General features: G+C 44.1%; 1 protein-coding gene across 3 annotated transcripts; it reads left to right on the top strand.

Annotated features, from left to right (window-relative positions):
- Positions 1-1,323: 1,323 nt before the first annotated feature.
- PLA1A (phospholipase A1 member A) lies at positions 1,324-18,198 on the top strand. 3 transcript variants are annotated; one of them, XM_027653606.1, is made up of 11 exons: positions 1,325-1,489; positions 3,456-3,657; positions 4,934-5,111; positions 5,971-6,079; positions 9,398-9,499; positions 10,302-10,391; positions 11,216-11,395; positions 12,421-12,510; positions 12,971-13,079; positions 16,444-16,608; positions 17,937-18,198. In XM_027653606.1, exons 1-11 carry the CDS (start codon positions 1,417-1,419, stop codon positions 18,019-18,021), a joined length of 1,383 nt encoding a protein of 460 aa, XP_027509407.1. In that variant the 5' UTR covers positions 1,325-1,416; the 3' UTR covers positions 18,022-18,198. The 3 variants fall into 3 exon arrangements, with proteins under 3 accessions (XP_027509409.1, XP_027509407.1, XP_027509408.1); XM_027653607.1 differs by having other exon boundaries at positions 1,326-1,489; positions 11,228-11,395; XM_027653608.1 differs by lacking the exon at positions 16,444-16,608 and having other exon boundaries at positions 1,324-1,489.
- Positions 18,199-19,349: the final 1,151 nt, after the last annotated feature.

Here is a 19,349-nt window from a genome sequence, read left to right on the forward strand (position 1 = left end):
AGCTTTCAATCTTGGAAAATTGATTGGGCTGGCAAACTCAATGACATAATAGTGATTGACAAAGGACACTTAGAACCTACTTCTGTGACAATAAGCCAGTTTGATCCTGGGGGCAAGTATTTCAGGATCAGAATGTACCTGTATATGTATCTCTGGGAGGATGCAGATGGGGCAGGGCTTCAATATTCCTCCAGGGCAGGCAGCTGATGCTCCCTAACTTCACAGTGAACACTGAGGAAATTTATCTCAGGAGACTTGGAAATAACATTATCTTCTGTGTAAAACAGTCCCAAAGCCTTCAGCTGGAGCAAAGTGGGATAAGGAAATTATTGCTATCACTAATAACTGTAAAGAAAAGTAATGTCAGATGCTTTTTGAAATGTCTTTGGCCATTCTTCTGATCAGACTGAAGCAATTTCTTCATTTTGTTGTTCAGATAAAGTCATTGTAGAATAGTGCGTGGACAGGGAATGTTCCTTTGCTCATTACCCCTCCTGCCATTTAACACAATCAGGGGCACAGCTGCTTTGTTCAGCAAGATGGACCAACACACACTGATGAGACTTAAGAAACAGGTATGTCCTCAGCTTAAAATCCTTCACAGCCAGGGAGATGGTAATACAATATCATGAGTGTCATGTGACAGACTCCTGGTTACATGTTTGGTTGTGCACTTATGCTTCTCCATCTGTATACATCAAAGCAGTAAATTTTTTTATTCAAAGGTCTTTTTAAAGTGTTTGCATGTTTATGATACTGGTCCATTACTGAGGTCATCTTTTTATTTCCTTTAGTACCTGAAATGCAAACCAAAGGAAAAGTGAAGGCTGTTCTTGCCCTAAGAAATGTACAGTCTGGGCTTATTATGGTTATATGGCCACCAGTGACATTTTCGACCATCTTCCCCCTCACTTTTCAGAAGTAGTCCACTGCTTTGCCTTCTTTTGACTGTTATGGGTATGTGACCAAAAGTAGAAATACAGCAGAGAGACAGCAATGCAAAAGGAAAAAACACAGATGCAAGGCTGGTATGAATCTTCCTGACATGGACTAACTGTAAAGCCCTCTGAAAAACCAGCATCCCTAATCAGAATTTGGCAGAAAAGTCTGACAAAGCACTGTAACTCTATCACTTGCTTGCACTGGTTTCACTAGCTAATTCCTGAAGGAGGAATTTTGCCTCTAGGAAGGGGAGATAAGAAGGAAAGGAGTGTCAGCATCCTTTTTAACTAAAAAGTCACCTCTGCTTCACACTTTGGCTTATGGTCAAGTAAGAGCAGAGGTAGTTGTCCCTTTGCTTTTTTCCCAAAAGATCACAGGCTGGTTGATCATTAACAGAGTCAAGCTGATCAAGCAACCCACCATAGCTGTTTTTCCCCTGTACGATCCTTGTACTTGTAGTGAATTACCAGGAAGATGGTTGAGGATCTGAAGAGGCTACTGCTTGTTGTTCTTGCTGTCCTCTGGCTGCTCAGCTCAGCACAAGCAGGTAAGAAAAACATGACTCTCTGGCAAGGGATTGAAGGTTTTACATAGAAGGATCTGAATTCAATTCTCCCTAAACAACCTGTGTGTCAAGAGGTCCTTGAAATAATCTTGTTAGGTGCCAGGGAACAGGCAATGCAAGAATGGTCCTTTCTTCTCCTATGCTTTGAATCAATCAGTCTCAGTGATTTAATTCCACTAACCTGATTTACAAGAATGATCCAGGTTTACCTGAAGTGTAAGGAAGCAGAAAAGGGACCATTTGACCTCTGGCACTGGCATCTCCTGCTTTGAAAGCTTAGTAAGTGTAATCTGCAGTAGCTGGGAGGAAATAAACAAACACCAGGTGGTGGAGTATTGAGATTATGTGTGAACAATTTCTATTGCATTTCTGTGAGCATTGCCTTGGCATTATTGGTTGTGGACAGTAAAACTAACTGCGTAGTTAAATATGGCTACAGGAGCTGAAGTTAGAATAAAAAAGGCTTTTTGCCAAAGTCAAGGAGGAGTTTTTGGAAGGTGAACAAGTTTTCTCATCTCCTATGGACACCTGTTGTTATCCAATTAGCACCATACAACAAAGTTTGTTTTCCTTATGTATCCAATGCTCTGTGAACAAGAAACACATGTCTGAGTGTCATAAGCAGTATATAAGGTGTCTTTCTTCTAATAAAGCGGACATTTTGCCGATCATACTGGTCTGCGAGTGATCTGTCCGTACCTCTCCATCAACAACCAGGCTTCCATTTCTTTCTTTAATTGTACTGTCAGTTAAACTGCTTTTGTGATCACCACTACAGTCCCACATCACCTGCAGCTTCACTGCAATGCACCCCTTGCCTTACCTTTGCTCATGATCCCCCTCATCCTACACTATTCTGACATACCCCGTGCTTGCACTAAACCTGCCTTTGCTAGTTAAACTGGCTCACGACTTTCATCTTTTTCAAGCTGGTTTCTGAGAATGCCTCTTTCTCCCTTGCCTTCAGTACACAGGAAGACCAAAGTAAACAACAGTAAGGAATAGTCATGTCCCACATTGAATCTCACCCCTTTGTGCTGCACCTTAGGCCATGTTCTGCCTAGCTGGTGTAAAGTATCTTCTAAGAGAAATTAGGAAGAGCTGGTTGTTTGATTTTAAAAAAATAAAATGTTTTATTATATGTGCTGATTCAAGGCTGTTTCACTTCCTCCAGTCCAGAAAAGGGAAGGTGCATGCAGTGTATTGCAGAAGGATGTAACTAGGCCAGTTCATAAAGTAACACACACACTGCTAGTCATACATACTGCTAAACTTCTATGTTTGCTTTCTAGCCTAAATTTGCTCCAATTTTTACTAGCTACAGGTTTGAGATTTTTTTCCATTTAGAACAAAGTGTCTTCCAGCAGCTGCCTTCTCCTTCTCATAAAGCATTTTAATCCAGTAAATGAATCAATCTGGAAATTATCATTGACACTTTTTTTTTTATCGGCATTTTCATATTTATTTCTGGATTTTTTAAACAAGTGTCAGTTAGACTTGTACCTTCTACTAAGCCTACCAGAATTTGAATAGAAATATCCCCATTCAGTGGTGCCTACCTGTTGGCAACCATTTTTTTAAAGATCTAATAGCCACCTCAAAGATGTAATTAGTGGCTGGTCTGTGTGGCCAATTTGCTAAAAAATCTCAAGAGGATGTTATTCACCTTTTTGTAAAACAAGTCTCAGAATTCAAAGCTACTATGAGATCCATGGTTATCTTCTCCAGCCAGTGCCAGAATTCCATCAAGGGACAAAGAAACAACTTGTCAGTCAGGTAAAATTTCCAAAATAGGCTCATTTTAATTTATGTTCTAACTCTTTAATCTTTATCAATAGAGGTGAAATTGTTACCTTCATTTTCCTAATGAATTAGAATGAGGGTTGTTTTTTTTTTTCCATTACACAGAACACAGACTAAATGTTCTACTCACTCCCTCTTGTTGCAGGGAATACAGACAGACTCTCAGGGCATCACTGCACTGACTTCCAGACAGCAAATTTCCTACGGGGCAGTAAACTTAAGGTCCAGTTTCTTCTGTTCACCTCCTCAAGCCCCAGCTGTGGAGAGCTGATTTTAGCTGATGATGGCATCAAGAATGGCAGCTTCAATAGCAGCTTGGAAACCAAGATCATAATCCATGGCTTCAGGTGAGAGAAAGAAGAGCACTGTGACTAAATTTTTACTGGAAAATTAAACGCTGCTGGGGCGTTCCCAAGCACTGTGTGGGGCTGGCATGGAACTCTCCTGTTTGTATCACCTTCATTTTCTCAGCAGAGTGGCTGCATGCAGAACATCTGCTAAGAACAGAAGCTGGGGTGCTCAGCCCCAGTTGGACTTGGGAATTGTCTGGGAAGCTATTGGTGGGCTGGGACCAAAGGCACGGAACGTGCTCCTGGCACCTCTCATTACAACACCACTTGAAGTCCTTTAGTTTGTGATCAGTTGCCTATTTTGTGTGTGCTTCACATTTTTTTGAGTCTAAAATTAGAAATTAGAATCAATCTCTTTCTTATTTTCTCCTGCTGTCTCACTCTCTTTCTCATTCTCTCACTCTCTTTTTCTTTACCTTTTTCTATTTCTTTCCTTTCCTCAACCTTTTTAATTAAAAAGTCTTTTATTCAAGATTCTTGTCCCTTTAAATTGTGTTCTGGGAGTTCATGTCCAACAGCTTGGATTAATGAGCCACTTAGAAGCCCCGGCAGATACATTATACTTCTGTTTTTGAAACTGCCATCATTCTGCAAGCTTATTTTACTGCGCCATTTTTCACTCACATGTGACTGTATAACATTATTTGTTTTGAAATGCAAATGCCTAAATATAAAGTGCCTGAAAGACCAGGATGAAACCACAGCAGATGTTGCAGGGTCTTCTCAGAAAACCAGCTGTTGCCTCCACATGACATACCACACACTTCACCACCAGATGGTATTAGGAAAAGTGGATAGAACATAGCCTCCTCAGTTGGCCTTGAATTCTTGAATATAGATTATTTTTTTAAACTGTCTAGAGATGATGAAACATAGCAGTGAAAGACTGGGTGATTTGGCCAAGGACTTCCTGCGAGTTGGTATCAGAGAAGGATCCAGGTGTTTCTGGTCAGCTCAGTTACTCCAGGTGGGCTCTGTGGTAGCTGAATGAAGCACCACAGCAAGACTGAGATCTCAGCCTGAGCCCTGCAAATGTTATATATCATTCATTAAAATATCTGGTTACCTCCTGAATCAGTGCATTCTGGAAAGTGTTATTACACCACCACAAAAAAAATATTCCGGGTATGGGTGTCTAACACCAGAAATAACTTTCAGCAACTGTCTGGCAGCCTCCTCTGAGACATGTGAAGCTCCAGCACCAGTGAACAACATACTGGCATGTGCCCTTCTTTGGAAACACCTAACAGACTTGTTTCTGATGTTTCCACAGGGCTTTGGGTACCAAGCCCTCCTGGATTGAAGGGCTTGTCCAAGCCATACTGCACACAAGCTGGGTGAACGTGATTGCAGTAGACTGGGTTTATGGGTCTACGGGAGCCTATCCCTCTGCAGTGGAAAATGTCACCCAGCTGGCCCTTGCCATCTCACAATTCATCAGCAAGCTCCTGGTAAGGCTACTACGCATTTCCAGTGTGGGGGTTCATGACCAAAGGACATCATTCGTGCTAACAATCCAGAGAACTGCTCCCAATCTGCTGTCTCCAGGACCTGGCCAAGTGGGCTTTTTATTCTGGAGTTTTCTTTTTTTCCCCTCTCTTAGTCCAGGCTTGAGCATGATACCCTTTTTCTTCTTTCTCTTGAGTTCTGACATTTGCTGGAAAAAATCCCAGTTGTCAGCTGCCTCTCCAGCCCAAGACAAACCTAAAGCATGCCTTGGGTTTTCTCAGATCCATACTTCACTGGGCAGTCTTCTGCTCAGAAATTTTGTCCAGAAAGCTGGAGGGAATGAGATTCGAGGCTGTATTATATTTGCTTTGGGCTTCAGATATACCCCCCAGCAGCTGGAAATACCCAGATGTGCCCCATCCAGTTTGTTCCTGCACAGCACGGCTGAACAACACTTCTGCAGTAAGGGTGATAAATCTTTGTGTTAACTAGCTATGCATAAACTCTCCATGAAACGTTTGCACTGCTAATCCAGACTGCATAGCACAGGAGTCCTGGTTATGCACCACGTTGTGCACAGTCCTAAGCAAACGGTGGGAAGAGAAGCTACAGGCTGTGTACTTATGAATGGGAGATTCTGACCAACCTGGTTAGGGCTAGGTTTGCATCTGTGGACCTAAAGAAAGACTCTGAAAGACAGAAAGGGCAATACTTATCATTCCCTTACCTATTTGGTTTTCCATTGTACAGCTCAAAAGTAATTCTACATTAGAAGAATTACAGAGCTGCTGTGTGGGCTGGGACAGGGTATTTCACCGTTCTACTACAGAAACATTAATTTGTATTATTGTAAATCTGCAGGCCCTGGGGGTCTCAAGGACATCTATCCACATCATTGGGGTAAGCCTTGGTGCGCACGTTGGAGGCCTGGTGGGGCACTTCCATGGCGGTCAGCTGGGACGGATAACAGGTATCATAAAACTGAGTCTTGGATCCTCACATGTTCTTCAAGAGGGAGAATGAAAGAGCGAGGAAGGGGAGGGGTCATTCAGAGTGGTCTTTTAATTACATAAGGGCTCATTAGGTTCGAGCTTATGGGCTTCTTCCCAGCTCCAGAAGAGTCTGACAGCGACTTTCCAGTCATCAGTCCCCTCCACGATGCCAGAAGAATGCATGTATTTGCAAAAGGGTCCTTCCAACTCTGCTCCACTCTTCAAATTGGTGCCAGCTTAGAAGAATATGAGGTCTCATGACCAGTGAAAACCCACAATACCCACATGCCTTGCTTCCAAATCATAGCGTGTATACCTGTATGATTCTTAAAATTAAAGCCCACAATGCAATTTGTTGTGGGGGAAGAAGCAAGAGTGAGCCGCTCTGCAGGAAAACATGAGCTGAGAGCCAAGGGGACAGCAAGGTAGGCAGTGGCAGTGGCCTCACTGCCAAGGGACACAGTCCTACCATGTCTAGGCAAGAAGAGCTGAGCAGGTCCAGTGACAGGAGCCAGGGCCATCCACAGTCCAGTGATCACTAGGCAAGTTTGTAGTGATAAGACAAGCCCAAGGTCAAGCTGGGAAGTCAAGTCAGCAAGATAAAAGCAGGACCAGCAGGACACAGGGCTGGGCATGGCATCCCTACAACACAGCTCAGCCAAGGAACACAGTCAAGAGCCTGAGCCAATGCTGGGAGGACCCAGATGAGGCTTCTTGCTGTTCTCTCCCACAAGTCAGCTGTTTTCACAGTAGGCTGGTCTAAGGCCACACAGCTATACCAAGTTAGAGCTGACCTTAAACACAGAGACCCAGACTCCTGGGTGTGAGGAAGAGGTTGAAGTGGGGGAATTACAGAGCAAGGTGGTTATAGGCTGATCCTGCCATTTAGAATTTTTCATCCACTCAGGGCCTTGTCAGCCTTTAGTTATAAAACATAAATTGACTCACAGAATTATTTAGGTAAGAAGTGACCTTGAAAGGTCTCTAGTCCACACTCTATCACCACCACCCCTCCCTCCTTCTCAAAGTGTGGCTGCCTTGTAAGTCATATCGGGTTGCCTAGGTTTTTGTTAAATTCTGGTAATCCCCAAGGACAGAGATTCATTTTGATAGGAGGGAAAATGCCACCAAGAAGGAGCAGACATAAAGTCTGCAGTAGTGTGACCACAGCTCCCAGTCTGCCTCAGCCCTTGCTAGTCTGTCTCACAGAGGTATCCTCAAGAACGATCTCACTGCACACTTGGCAGGGCAGTCCAAAGAAATGTTGGCTCAGCCTTCACGTGTCATAACTACCCACACTGTATGAAATACAGGCATTTCTTAAGAGGACTTGATTTTCCTGTTGGGCCCTTTTTTAAGCTGTGAATCAAAGTTTACATTAGGAGGAAATTGGAGTAGCCACTGTCCTGCACCAGGATTTTATGATCAGCAACACCTTCAGATGAGCAGAAGCAGACACATTCCCACGAAACCACGGTAATTAACTTCAAAGTTAAGGACTTTTTCCCTTTATGTTGTCTAATGTAATAAAAGCTCTGTAAATTTGTTTATTCCATTCACTTTTAACTCTACTAGAACACAATCCCTTTTCCTCATTTCTGTTTGTCCTATGATTTCACAGCCACATTGAGCATTCCAGATTCCAATTCAGATTTAAGAGCCTGAAGATAGGTGGGATTAGATCCAAGATATGTGTGATCTCATCTCCTGCCTCTTCATACACATGCATACACTCACAGAGGAACGTGATCCCAGAGCCACAATTTGCTGATGTGTTTTCAGTCACATAAGAAATGCTGTGTGGAGCAAAACCAGAGCAAGTCTTGGGGATTAGAGCACAGACTTTATTTTTGTGAAGTGAGTTTCTTTAACCCATGCCTGTTCTAGTGGATATCTCTGTGTGCAAGAAAGCAAATGGTATAGGAGCTGGAATGAACAGCCCTTATCCAAAAGCAAGCACTCAGAAAAAAGCAATTTGTTTCAATACTTGCAGAGGAAATGAAAAAGCCTGAAGGAATTTGTTTGCATACTGTTTAGCTTCAGTGAATAGTTTTTTAGCTGCTGAGGATGTACATCTCAATGGAGTTTGTGCATGTGCTTGGAGGAGGTAGGGATGGAGAATAGAGAATAGAAAGGTGCTTACCCTGGAGCTCTGTTGGAATTGACTGGTGCTCATATTAGGCGTTTCTCCCTCTTCAGGAAGAAATTTAGGCTATGGTAAATAATATCTTTCAGTATCTTTGAAAGCTTTTAAGTGCAACTTGTTCTGTAGAAATGGGTGGGGAACCTCGCAGCTTTTAGTATGTATCAAGATCATTGTTAGCTATTATTTATAGAAAGAATAGGAAATAATGTTTTTTCCTTCTTTTCCTTTTCCTCCTTCCCTCTGCCTTCAAAAACACAGAGGCATCAGTTTGGGTATTGTTGATATTGCCTTCTCCATAGAGAATTAAGGGGACTGAGTCAAAGCAGTGAAACCAGCCATCTCTGAGGCTAAGTGGCATGTGGAGCAGAGGTGCTTCTTGAACTGTTGTTGCCTGGGGAGGGAAAAAAAAATCTTGTGAGGTTACTTTTCTGTAAAAAGTGAATAGGATAAACCTCAGAAAAAATTACCTTTAACCTGTTCCTTGGTATTGCCAAGGATAATTTTAACTGTATTCCTTTGAATCCCTAGAAGTTGTTCTAGGAGCAAGCTTTAGGCAAAAACGTAGATGATCGCTAAAGACTCAATTTTATTTGTGGGGAGAGGGCTCAGAAGCCTCTGTTTTAAAATTGTTTGATAGTATGAAATTTTGGTAGTGCTTGCGTTGGCTAATGCCTGGAGTGCTGAATTCATCACCTAACTGCTGATCTTCAGTGACATTTCTCAGACAGTAGTGCTAATACAGATGACATTACAATTAGGGAAGGTATTAAAAGTTTGGTTCTCTTTCATCAAAAATCAAAAAAACACCATGCACTCAGTCTGACAGAGGTATTTGAAGTATAGCCTAGAAACTTGAGACACAACACTGCTAAAGGGGTGTGGAATACTGCATGACAAGGCAATGAAGCTGCAGTGGAAGTTAGAGATGGCAGATACTATTTTGGAGCATGGGGGAGTTGGGATTAAATGATCTTTAAGGTCCATTCCAACCCCTTAATAGTATATGATTCGGTAATTATTGTGACCTGGGAATAATTTATTACTGCTGCCTAGCAACGTCTTTTAACATTTTGGATAAAATAACTGGTCCAGAAACAAGAAAGAGGGGGCTGAAGAGTACTTGTTGTTGAGATGTTTGATTTTGTTACAGCCCTGGATCCTGCAGGCCCTAAGTACACCAGAGCCAGCCCTGAGGAACGCCTGGATCCTGGGGATGCCCTCTTTGTGGAAGCCATTCATACCGATGCTGACAGTAAGCTGGCTTCCATCTTCTTCAGCCTGGGCTTCTGTTCCTTCTGACATCATTATTGCTAAGGAGTCTGTAGGTCATTTTCCCTTTTTTGCCGGACTACCATGAGTTCAGGTTCACTATGAGGAAGCTTCTTGTTTAGATAGGCTTAAGATGAATTTATACCCCAGAGCACTTCAAGCAACAGACAAGTGGAGATTGCTACAACAGTCAGTTTATGCAGAACTGGTTTGGCATGACTTCTACTACCTGGAAGGAATTTATATATCTAGTCGTACTCTGCCTTTTCCCACCTGATGTAAAAGAGGTGCCATGGAGAGTGCTTATCAGAAAGTAACAGAGCCAAACCAGCAGCTGGTGCAACAGCAAAGTAGCTTCTCTAAAGCACTTAAGGTCTTCGTAGGCAGAACCTGTGCTGAAGAATAATGTGGTGTCTTTTAGTCTCACCTTTTGTCTGGAGATCAGGGAAACGTCTACCAATATAACTCTCAATTACACTTCATAATCCCACATTAAGGTTGTGGTCAGTTTTGTTCTCCTTTATATAGAATCAAGACCCAGAGTTGCTGAGGTGGTGGTTAAGCCACTGCTCCCAGTCACTTTAATGGCAGGGGCTGGAGCACTCTCTGCTCCATGCAGCAAATCTGTGCAATGTAGGCATGCAGAAGCAGGATGTCTCCAGCACTGGAGCTGGCTCCAGCACTACTAATGTTCAACCAATTATTGGGACCTGTCAAAAACATGTAGGGTAAAGCCTACAGAAGAGCCAAGTCTGAGAATGAAGTGGCATTTCACCTCCTTTCAGATTTCGGGATCCGGATTCCTGTAGGCCACATCGATTATTTTGTCAATGGAGGCAAAGATCAGCCAGGATGCCCCCGATTCATCTCTGCAGGTGAGAACGTTCTCTGGCCAAGCAAAAGGCCATTTAGCACACTGTGAAAATGCTGTTTGGCAAGCAGCTCCTGCTACAGCCAGGGCAGACAGCAAAGCGAGAGAAACGTATTCATGGCCCACATCTCAGCAGTACCAGAAGCAGCTGAAATTAAAATCACATACAGATCAAGCATCTTGGCAGCACCCCTGTAAAGAGATGTGATTTTAGTGACACTTCTCTAAGCCAAAACCCTGGCATCAGTAGAGATGACACTTTTGTTAGAAAGGCGGTTAGGTGCCACTAGAAAAAGCTTCTTTTTGTTTTCATGCTTCAAGCTGTGTCAATTCTTAGCCAGCTTGTACGATTACTGCCCTCTCCTTCTAGAGAATAGGAGATTATGTAGTAAATGGTGTGGATTCATTCAACATTCAAATGTGTTCTATATCAGTCAGCTGCATTGAGGGTCACGTTACATGGGACATCTATGGTACCTCACTTCCCATAGCTGGGGTTCCAGTGCAGGTGAGAATCAAAGCTACTTTACTGCTTTGCAGAGAGCTTGGGACCTCATCGCTGGTACACTGATGGAGACATGGCAGCCCTGTGGTCCTCCTCTTTGGAGGGACTCTGTTAATCCGGGAGATGCACTTCTAACTTCCTGCATAACTTCTCTTGCAGTGGGATCTGGGCTTGTAGTCACAGAGATGCTCTGCAAAATTTTATTAATGGAAAGGGATCACTACAGAATCAGTAAGAGTGTTCCTTGTCTCTCAGTTCCTTGGGAATGTGCAAAAAGACTGAAGCTGTCAGAAAGGCTCATGGCTGCTTCTCTCTGATTGAAGTTTTCCTTGCAGGCTATAACTACCTGATCTGTGATCACATGCGGGCTGTACATCTCTATATCAGCGCTTTGAAACATTCCTGTCCAATCGTGGGGTTTCCCTGTGCAAGTCATCAAGAGTTTTTAAATGGTCATTGCCTGGACTGTGCAGAACACTTCCTGTCCTCCTGTCCCAGAATAGGTACAGTAATAGCATGAGACTTTCTTGGAGCAGCTGACAATGCATTCCTGATGGGTATCAGTGCAGAGCACACTATGCAGTTCAGATTTCTCTGAGCAGGATTTGCTTTAGATCTCTTTGGAAAGAGTGAGAAGCTGTTTCACTTTCAGGCTTCTATAGAGACATTATAAAAGCTCATATATTGCCTGAGGTAGAACACCGAAATCCTGAACATTTCATAGGCCCCACAGATGAGTTGAAAAAGAGTTTCCAGAATCACCTGCCTAATAAGTGGGCAATTACCTCAAAAAAATGTCTTGTTTAGAGAAGCAGCTGGAAATTTTAGCTCAAGCCTGAAGTCCCATTCTTCTACACCACTCGTTGCTGAGCCACCTCCTTTTCATAAATTTCTGCCACGGTAACCCCAAAGATGAGCTCCCTGGACTGGGAGAAGGTAATAGATGCCTCTTTTAGACTTCTGAAACTGGACTGTGGAATGAGGGCAGAAAGTGTCCTCTGGTGCTATTTGCAGCATGGTACCAGAGTAACACAAAGAGAGGCCTCTTTTGGCATAAATCCCCTCATATCAGCCACCCTTTCCCCACCTCACCAAGCCATATTGCCAGCTAGCCAGTGGTGCAGGCCTCAAGTTATGGTGGTCTTCTCACTTGACCAAGAAATTAAATTTCCTCACACCTTGTGTTTGCACTGTCATTTACATCTGTACTAAGTTTCCTGACTTAGTAGTCTTTAGTCCTGCTAATTTTGCACAGATGCAACTGATAGCACAGTTTGTTAGCAGAATAGTGAAAAAAAACCACCAAGAGGTTCTCCAGTGATGATTACGGGGTAGACAGAATAGGTTTTCTGCAGGAATCTGTCAAACAGACACCACAGTCTTGTACTTGCTCTGATTTGCACTGGTATGAAAAAGGGATCCATTCCCCAAGACAGGGGAGTTGGGCAGGGTGAATGGATTTATAGATTATATTTCTGTTCTGTGTCATTCATGGCTTTTCCTGCACTGGCTTTAATTCTTCCTACAGGCCTGCTGGAGCAGGCAGGTGTCAACATGAGTAAGCTGCCCAAGGAAGTGAAAGTTTATTTAATGACCAGTCCTTCAGCCCCATTCTGTGGTAAGTAGAATGAGAAAAAAATTAGTCAGAAGGGTGTTGACCAAATAAGGCAGATCCTCTGGGGAGCCCAGGTAGTTTACAACACACTATCTCCATCAGAGTCAGCTGCTGTGGCCCAGAGAGTCTGAGACACGCAGCTGAAGAGCAATAACCCTGCATATCTCCCCCATAAAGCTCTTTCAACGGATTTATTAGAGTGGGCACAGCCCTGGGCTAACACAGCCACATGGCTTCAGGAGTAAAGTAAAGGGGATTGAAAATACCTGTCTGTTCACACTGGACTATACAGATATGCCCCCTGTGCCTCACATAGCACAGAGACTAGATTCCTTCTTATGTCTGTTGAACCTTCTTTCTGCTGGTGGGGCCAGGGAATGAGTGCTAGAGCCCCTCTTTTGGCATGGGTATGTCCAAGTGGTAGTACCTGCCCTCACTCCCACACGCTTTGCTTTTTGCTCAGTCTATCACAGCCTGGTTGAGTTCCACTTGCAGAAGAAAAGAAGCACAGTCACCAGCATTGAGATCACTTTCTTCAGCAACAGTACCAAGGACACAGCAAAGATCACCATGTGAGTGACAGTGCATGCTTCTCTGGCCTGCTTTTTCCTGGCTCCATGTGTAAGGATATTCATCCTGGTCCAGGAAAGGCACAATAACAGCATATTTCCCTGAGTGATGAACCACAACCTTTCTTCTTGAGACCGTCCACATTTGTCTTAAATGCCCTCAAGAATCAGGCATGTGCTACTGTTACTCGGTAATCTTGACTAGGTCCATGCCTTCCCTGACTGCACAAAGCAGTAGGAATACTCTGGATCCCCGTATTTGTGGGCTATGCAGGTTCCTTTTCTACACCATAACCTTACCTGGTGCCAATTTTAACTGTCAGATAGTTATTAACCCTATTCTGCCTGACAGAGAGGACTACAGCAAGACGCATCCACCAGAGCGTCCAGATTGATGAACTTGGTGGCTTAGACATTTCTCTTGACACCCAAAAGGACAGAAATTACAAAGAGGAAAGTGCATTTCTGCAGAAATGTCTTCAGTAGCTTATTGCCTCTGCAGTGATGCAGCGATGCTCTCAGGCTCCTGTTGCAGGGAAAAGTCCGGGGGCAGGGGACCTGCGCAGGCAGAAAACTCTCTCTTGAAAGCACCATCCTTCTCCAAACTGTATCTGAATTAAAGGACCAGACTCCTGTTCCGCAGCTCTTACCACAGGGGGTTCTCCCCACCACAGAGAAACTCCCTAGAAGTCTTCTTCACTTCTTCCTACACCTTCTTGCCCACTACTGTGGACTGAGAACCACAATGCAGCTGACGCTGCTGGCTGCCTCAGGAAGCAGGAAAGGAGGCTGTTAAAGAGCCCCAGCCATCTCTCCTGGGATCAGAGTAGTTCCAATGCTGACTCCCACACAATCCTTACTGCTAAGCCAAAACATCGTGACCTGAAGCTAACTGCCCCAGCATCAGTCCTGGAGCACCAGGAGGTAGGGATGAGAAACGGGGAAGGAGAAGCAATGCTCTAGGGTACTCTCCACTGTGAGCTTGGTCACAGATTTCCATTCAGGCACTGCAATATGGAGTTTGTACTCCAGCCTGTTGGAGCTCAGTCTGTTCAACTCCTCCCTGCTTGGAAGCCAAATCTGCCTTTTCCAAAGATGCAGGAGGGAGGAAATAATAACACCTAGGTTAGGTCAGGATCCGTACAGCACTTCTGCAGTTATCAGACACAGGGTTTGGTGTGTGTGTCCAGCAGGAGGCATGGGAGCGCTGGAGGGAAAGGCTGCCCGAGGAAGTGAGCCAGGCAGGCAATCCCGAGGCTTTGCTGTACCCTCCGGTTTTAATGAGGCAGTGGAGTTATAGGAGGGTAACCTATCGAGAGAAACCCTGGGGGAAGAGTAGCTGTGTTTCATTTAAATACCTTCATAAGAAGCACATGGCTAAACTGAAAAATTTGCTTACAGCAATAAACCTGCCAATTTGAGAGTATAAAATTGAAGATATCCCTTTTAATCCCATTAGTAGGAAAGGGCAAACTTCCCCACCCTAGACAAAGCTCAGCCTTCCAGTGCAGTCAAGCTCAGAGTATCAAATGGGCATCTAAACATAGATCCTTACACTGCAGTTGAGACACTGATCGATCACTGACTTGTTTCAGATAGTCTGACATGTATATCATCCTGCTGTTTCCTAGAAGTGCAGAGGGACTTACAGCTAGTCTCAAATCTTCAACAACTCACATAGTTGTGACTTTCCTCACATTGCTCTTCTCCTCTCCCAAATATCAATTCCAGTCTCACTCCTCAGGATGCTGTTACCCCACACATTGCTCAGAGTGCCCCAAGAGACATGTCCTCAAGCTTCAATAGCTGACACGGGGCTGATGAGTAAGGAGCTTGTAACACAGAACACTTCCCAACTGCATTTGCTATTTTCTTACACATCATATGACATTATCCCCTATATCCAAGAAAACATACCTCTGAAGCCAGCCAAGACTCCTACATCCATCCAAAGGTTTTGCAGGGTTGGACCAAGTGTCAGTCCTGAGAGTGACTTCTTCAGCTTGCTTAGCTGTACTGTGTTCCTCTGTCCTAGGGCAGGGCTAGGTCCTGCCCATGGATAGTACACAGTAGAGAGATGGCCTCCTTTTGCTATCCATTTGCTATCCATTTTTCACTTTTATAACCACAATTTTGTGATGCTTCCTATTTTAAGCAGCTTCAAGGCAGACACAGTCAGACACACAAAACCTGCAGCAACTACTACTGCAGTCTAAGGGAGGGACTAAATGAACTGGTGTGGGTTGGTTGGAGGACGCTGTGAGTGCAGCTGTCAGCCCACTCCCGGGAGCTACTTTGGGTAGCAGAATTGTAGGCTCTTCCTGACCCTTTCGTCATCTCTCCCCTTCCCCTACCATCAGGCAGTCACCCAGGTGCTTCTGGGATCTTGCCAAGTCAGCTACACACATATTTTTCATGAGCACAGGGAAATCAATTATCTCCAGGCTCTCAGAGGTCCCAGGCAGATCAAGTGTAAGGCCCATTGGATGGACTCCACAGAAGGGACTTAAAATGTCTGGGCAGCACACTTCTGTAACACATGACCAACTGAGGTCTGATCATTGCCTGTTCACCAAGCCTCTGTCACCGCTCAGTTCACATTACCTCGGTAAGAGCATAGGGACAAAGGTCCCTCTACCAAGCATCCCACCTTCAACATGATCAAAAGCAAATACCTAGAGAAGAGTATAAAAAATGTCAGTGTAAGCAGGTAGCAATACTTCCCCAAAGAGTTTCCTGTTATCTCGCTACATCTCAGGGACTTTCAGAGCAAAAGGTGAGATCTTTATCGTTACTAGCTTTTGTCTTCCACAAACTTGTTCAGTCCCCCTCCCATGACCTGTACAGCCATGTAAACTTTCTAGCATTCATAATGTCCTACAGTAAGGATTTTAACAGCTGAAATTGTACTCTGCTGTGTGCAATCTTTTTGAGCCTGCCACTTCTTAGCTTTCTTTGATGACCCTTAGTTCATGTATTGGAAGAAATGGTGAACAACTTGCCCCTATCCATGCCATTCACAATTTCATGGATGTTGATCTATGTAGCACTTACCTCTCTGTAGCAAGCTAAGCAATGTTTCAATCTACATGCAACAGCTAGAAGAGTGGTTGTAATTGTGTGATGGAAGGAAGGATATTTATATAGTAATATTTCTATACATACAAAGATAAAACATGGAGAGACAGCAAGTAAGATGCTCGTGCAATGCCCTGTTTTGACAGATGAGTCTTCTTACTCCATTTTATTATGTGAGTGCTTCGCAATAATACTGCAGGTTCCTCCAGTGTTTCCATGGATCTGCACATGGCTTGCATCTGCAGGTTGATTGAACGTTCTCCCTCACATCTCTCACCCCGCCTTGCAGACCTACGTACCAGGACGTGGGCAAACGGTTGCTGGCCCACCAAGTTCCCCTCTGCCAAATAAACAGCGTGACACTGAAGTATATCCCAAAAAAACGGTTTTGGAGAAGGGATGAGCCATCCATTGTTGGCAAGTTCTGTGTGGCGCCGCTGCCTCTCAATAGTAGGTGAGTCAGAGGAATATCTTATGGGGATACACTAAGGCTATGGATGCACCTGTGGTTTGAAACAATGCATTCTTTCTCCCTTTTGGATAAACAAGTAAAGAGGTTTCTCCCATCACCTCTGTGTCCCTATGTAACTCGTTTTCTGTCTGTGAAAGAGAAAAGCTACCAAGCTAGTTTTCTAGTTTTCTAAAATTCTTCCCCCAGGATAAAAGCATTGTGCCATGGAAGGAAAATGGCTGCAACTCACATCACCTTGAAGCTACTTAAGTCACAAACCATGGCAAAAGCTTGTACTAACTAGAATTTATTCCTTTTGTCCTTCCTTGCCCTCTCCATCTTCCCCTGTCTAAAATGGGCCCCCATCTGAAACATGACAGGTGAATATTTTTCAGGATGAGACAGCAGAAAACCAGTAATATATTTCTGCTTCTTATACAGGAAGGTTTAAAAGCCCTAAGGCTATAGACAACCGTTTTGGCATCTTCTAGGACAGACATTGTAGAGTATATACCTTTAGCTACAGTTACCCTTTCTGGAGTAAATGCAGCCAAGTCCTTCTCATCCTGAGAGAGATAATGGCCTTCTCCATAATACAATATTCTTACCAGGCATTTTGCAGGTCCAAAGTTCTTGCAGGCAGGACAAAATAGCTGGGTCTATACTGACACATTAAACTCTGTCCACATTGCTTCTGAGATGCTGACTCCAGGCTGAAGCAAGCTAGTGGGTACTTCAAAGCAGGGAAAACCAGAACGCAAATTGGCCTCACATTCAGATTCTGTTTTGATGGCCAGTAAGGAGCCTCAAGGTCTCGGCAGTAAAAATACATCCAGTAGGCCCAGGGGAAAAAAACATTCCTGTGTAAATACCAGGCATTTCCTTGAGTATAAGGACTACTCCTTACTAGCATGTTTTGCACCCCAAAGTTGGGATGGATGTGCAGATACATGGCTTTTATCACTTATGAATGGAACAGCAAGGCATGTTGCCTTAAGGATGTGCTAACCTGCACCCCTGGAAGCACTGCACTTGGTTTTGACAGAGGTAGAAAGCTGCAGAGTTGCACAGGTTTAAACTGTGTTCCCGTCACTAAACTGGAAGCACTCAGAGCAACAATGGTGCTGCTAGGAGGGGGTGGTGGAAAGGTGAAGGACACAAACTCATATGTATCCTTCCAGCCAATTTATCCTAGCCAGGGCACAGCACCCTGTTCACTATATCCTTGCAAAGCAGAACCAGGTCCACCAGCACCTTGCTTGGTTCTCTGTTAGGATAGCAACCTCCATCTGCTGATGCCCAGCCTTGACTTCTTTGTGCTCTTCCCACAGCCGGACAATGTCATGCCTGCCCTGGAACCTCACTCTCCCCAGCAAAACAGACATCTCCTATGACCTACCCACTGCTTGTGCCTAGCACTGCCTTTGGGATACACAAAACCAGAAAGGAGTCCTAAACATATTGCTGCTCTCTGCTCACAGGTGATACTTTCACCATAAATCTGGATGGGTTTCTTGCTCCCTGCATGGGGACAGGATATCAAGAAAAAGAAGTGTGTGGAATGTCAGCAGGTACAAGGTTAACTGGTTACAGCAGTTAAAAGACTGGATTGAACTTTTATCTCACAGGTTCTGTAGCCAGCTCTGAAAATGAGACAGGCAAGTCATTTATCTCAATGTTTGTATCTGTGTGAAAGAAGGAGGAGATAATATACTCTTTGTACAGTGGGAGTATTGGTATGATTCATTTCCGTTTTATAAGAAAATGTCCTGAAATCTTCATACTAAAGGTGAGAGGTAGTATTTTTCCTCAGCAAGAGAAAAAAGGTGGGGTTTAAGTTTGGCACAGGAAGGAGTCATTCTTACCCAGCACTCCAATGGGAAACTCACTAGTCCCATCTATAAGACCCTTTCAGAGTGAGACCCTATTGATTTCATGTTAGTGCTTCAGTAAGTAATCAGAATGCATCTCCTTACCTGACAAGCCTGGAGCAACTCTTTTGGTGGTTGGCTTGTTCTCCCTGAAGCTCACATGAAGTGAAGCAGACACCAGGAGCACCACAGTGCTCTCACATCCAATTTTGCACTGCTTTGACCATCTGCCCAGAATAGAAGGTAATAGGAGAATGGAGTAGCTCTGGGGCCACCTAACACAAATTAGTCCCAGGAACTCAGCACAGCCTTTCAGACCTGCAAAAGTAGTTGAGGTCTGGAAATAATTGGTGAAAGATTACAATCAGATGCACGACCATAGGAAGAGTCCTCACCCACCCACACCTTTTCCACCACCATGATATGTATACAAATTAGTGACAAGTCTTTCATCACTTCTGCCAACAAATCACACCTTCTATTAACCATTTTCTCTGGTTCCCTGTACTGGCTTCACTGGGCGATAGAAAAGTGCACCAGGAACTCCATGATCAGGAGAGAGGGTCATGCTAAAGGCATTTCTGCCAAGAAGAAGCCTCAAGTCATTTGTCATGAGCTGTCACTACTGCTTCACTAAACTGCTGTATCACAGCAGGGTTAGCTCCTGCTTTCAGCTCGCATCCAAGCTTTTGGGCCCTGGCATGGGGCTGTTTGGAAGGCCAGCTAGCAAACACCATCTCCAACACACACTCAGGAGAGGGATAGAGCTGAGCTCTGCCAACCTGATAGAGATCCATGTTAGCTGGTTCCGTGATTGAAGAGTTTCCAGGGAGCTTCTTGTTGAAGACTGGAATATAAGCTCAGCAGGCAGCT

Source organism: Corapipo altera, unplaced genomic scaffold (genome assembly GCF_003945725.1).
Source record: "Corapipo altera isolate COAL_440 unplaced genomic scaffold, ASM394572v1 61, whole genome shotgun sequence".
In the NCBI taxonomy this organism is placed as follows: domain Eukaryota; kingdom Metazoa; phylum Chordata; class Aves; order Passeriformes; family Pipridae; genus Corapipo; species Corapipo altera.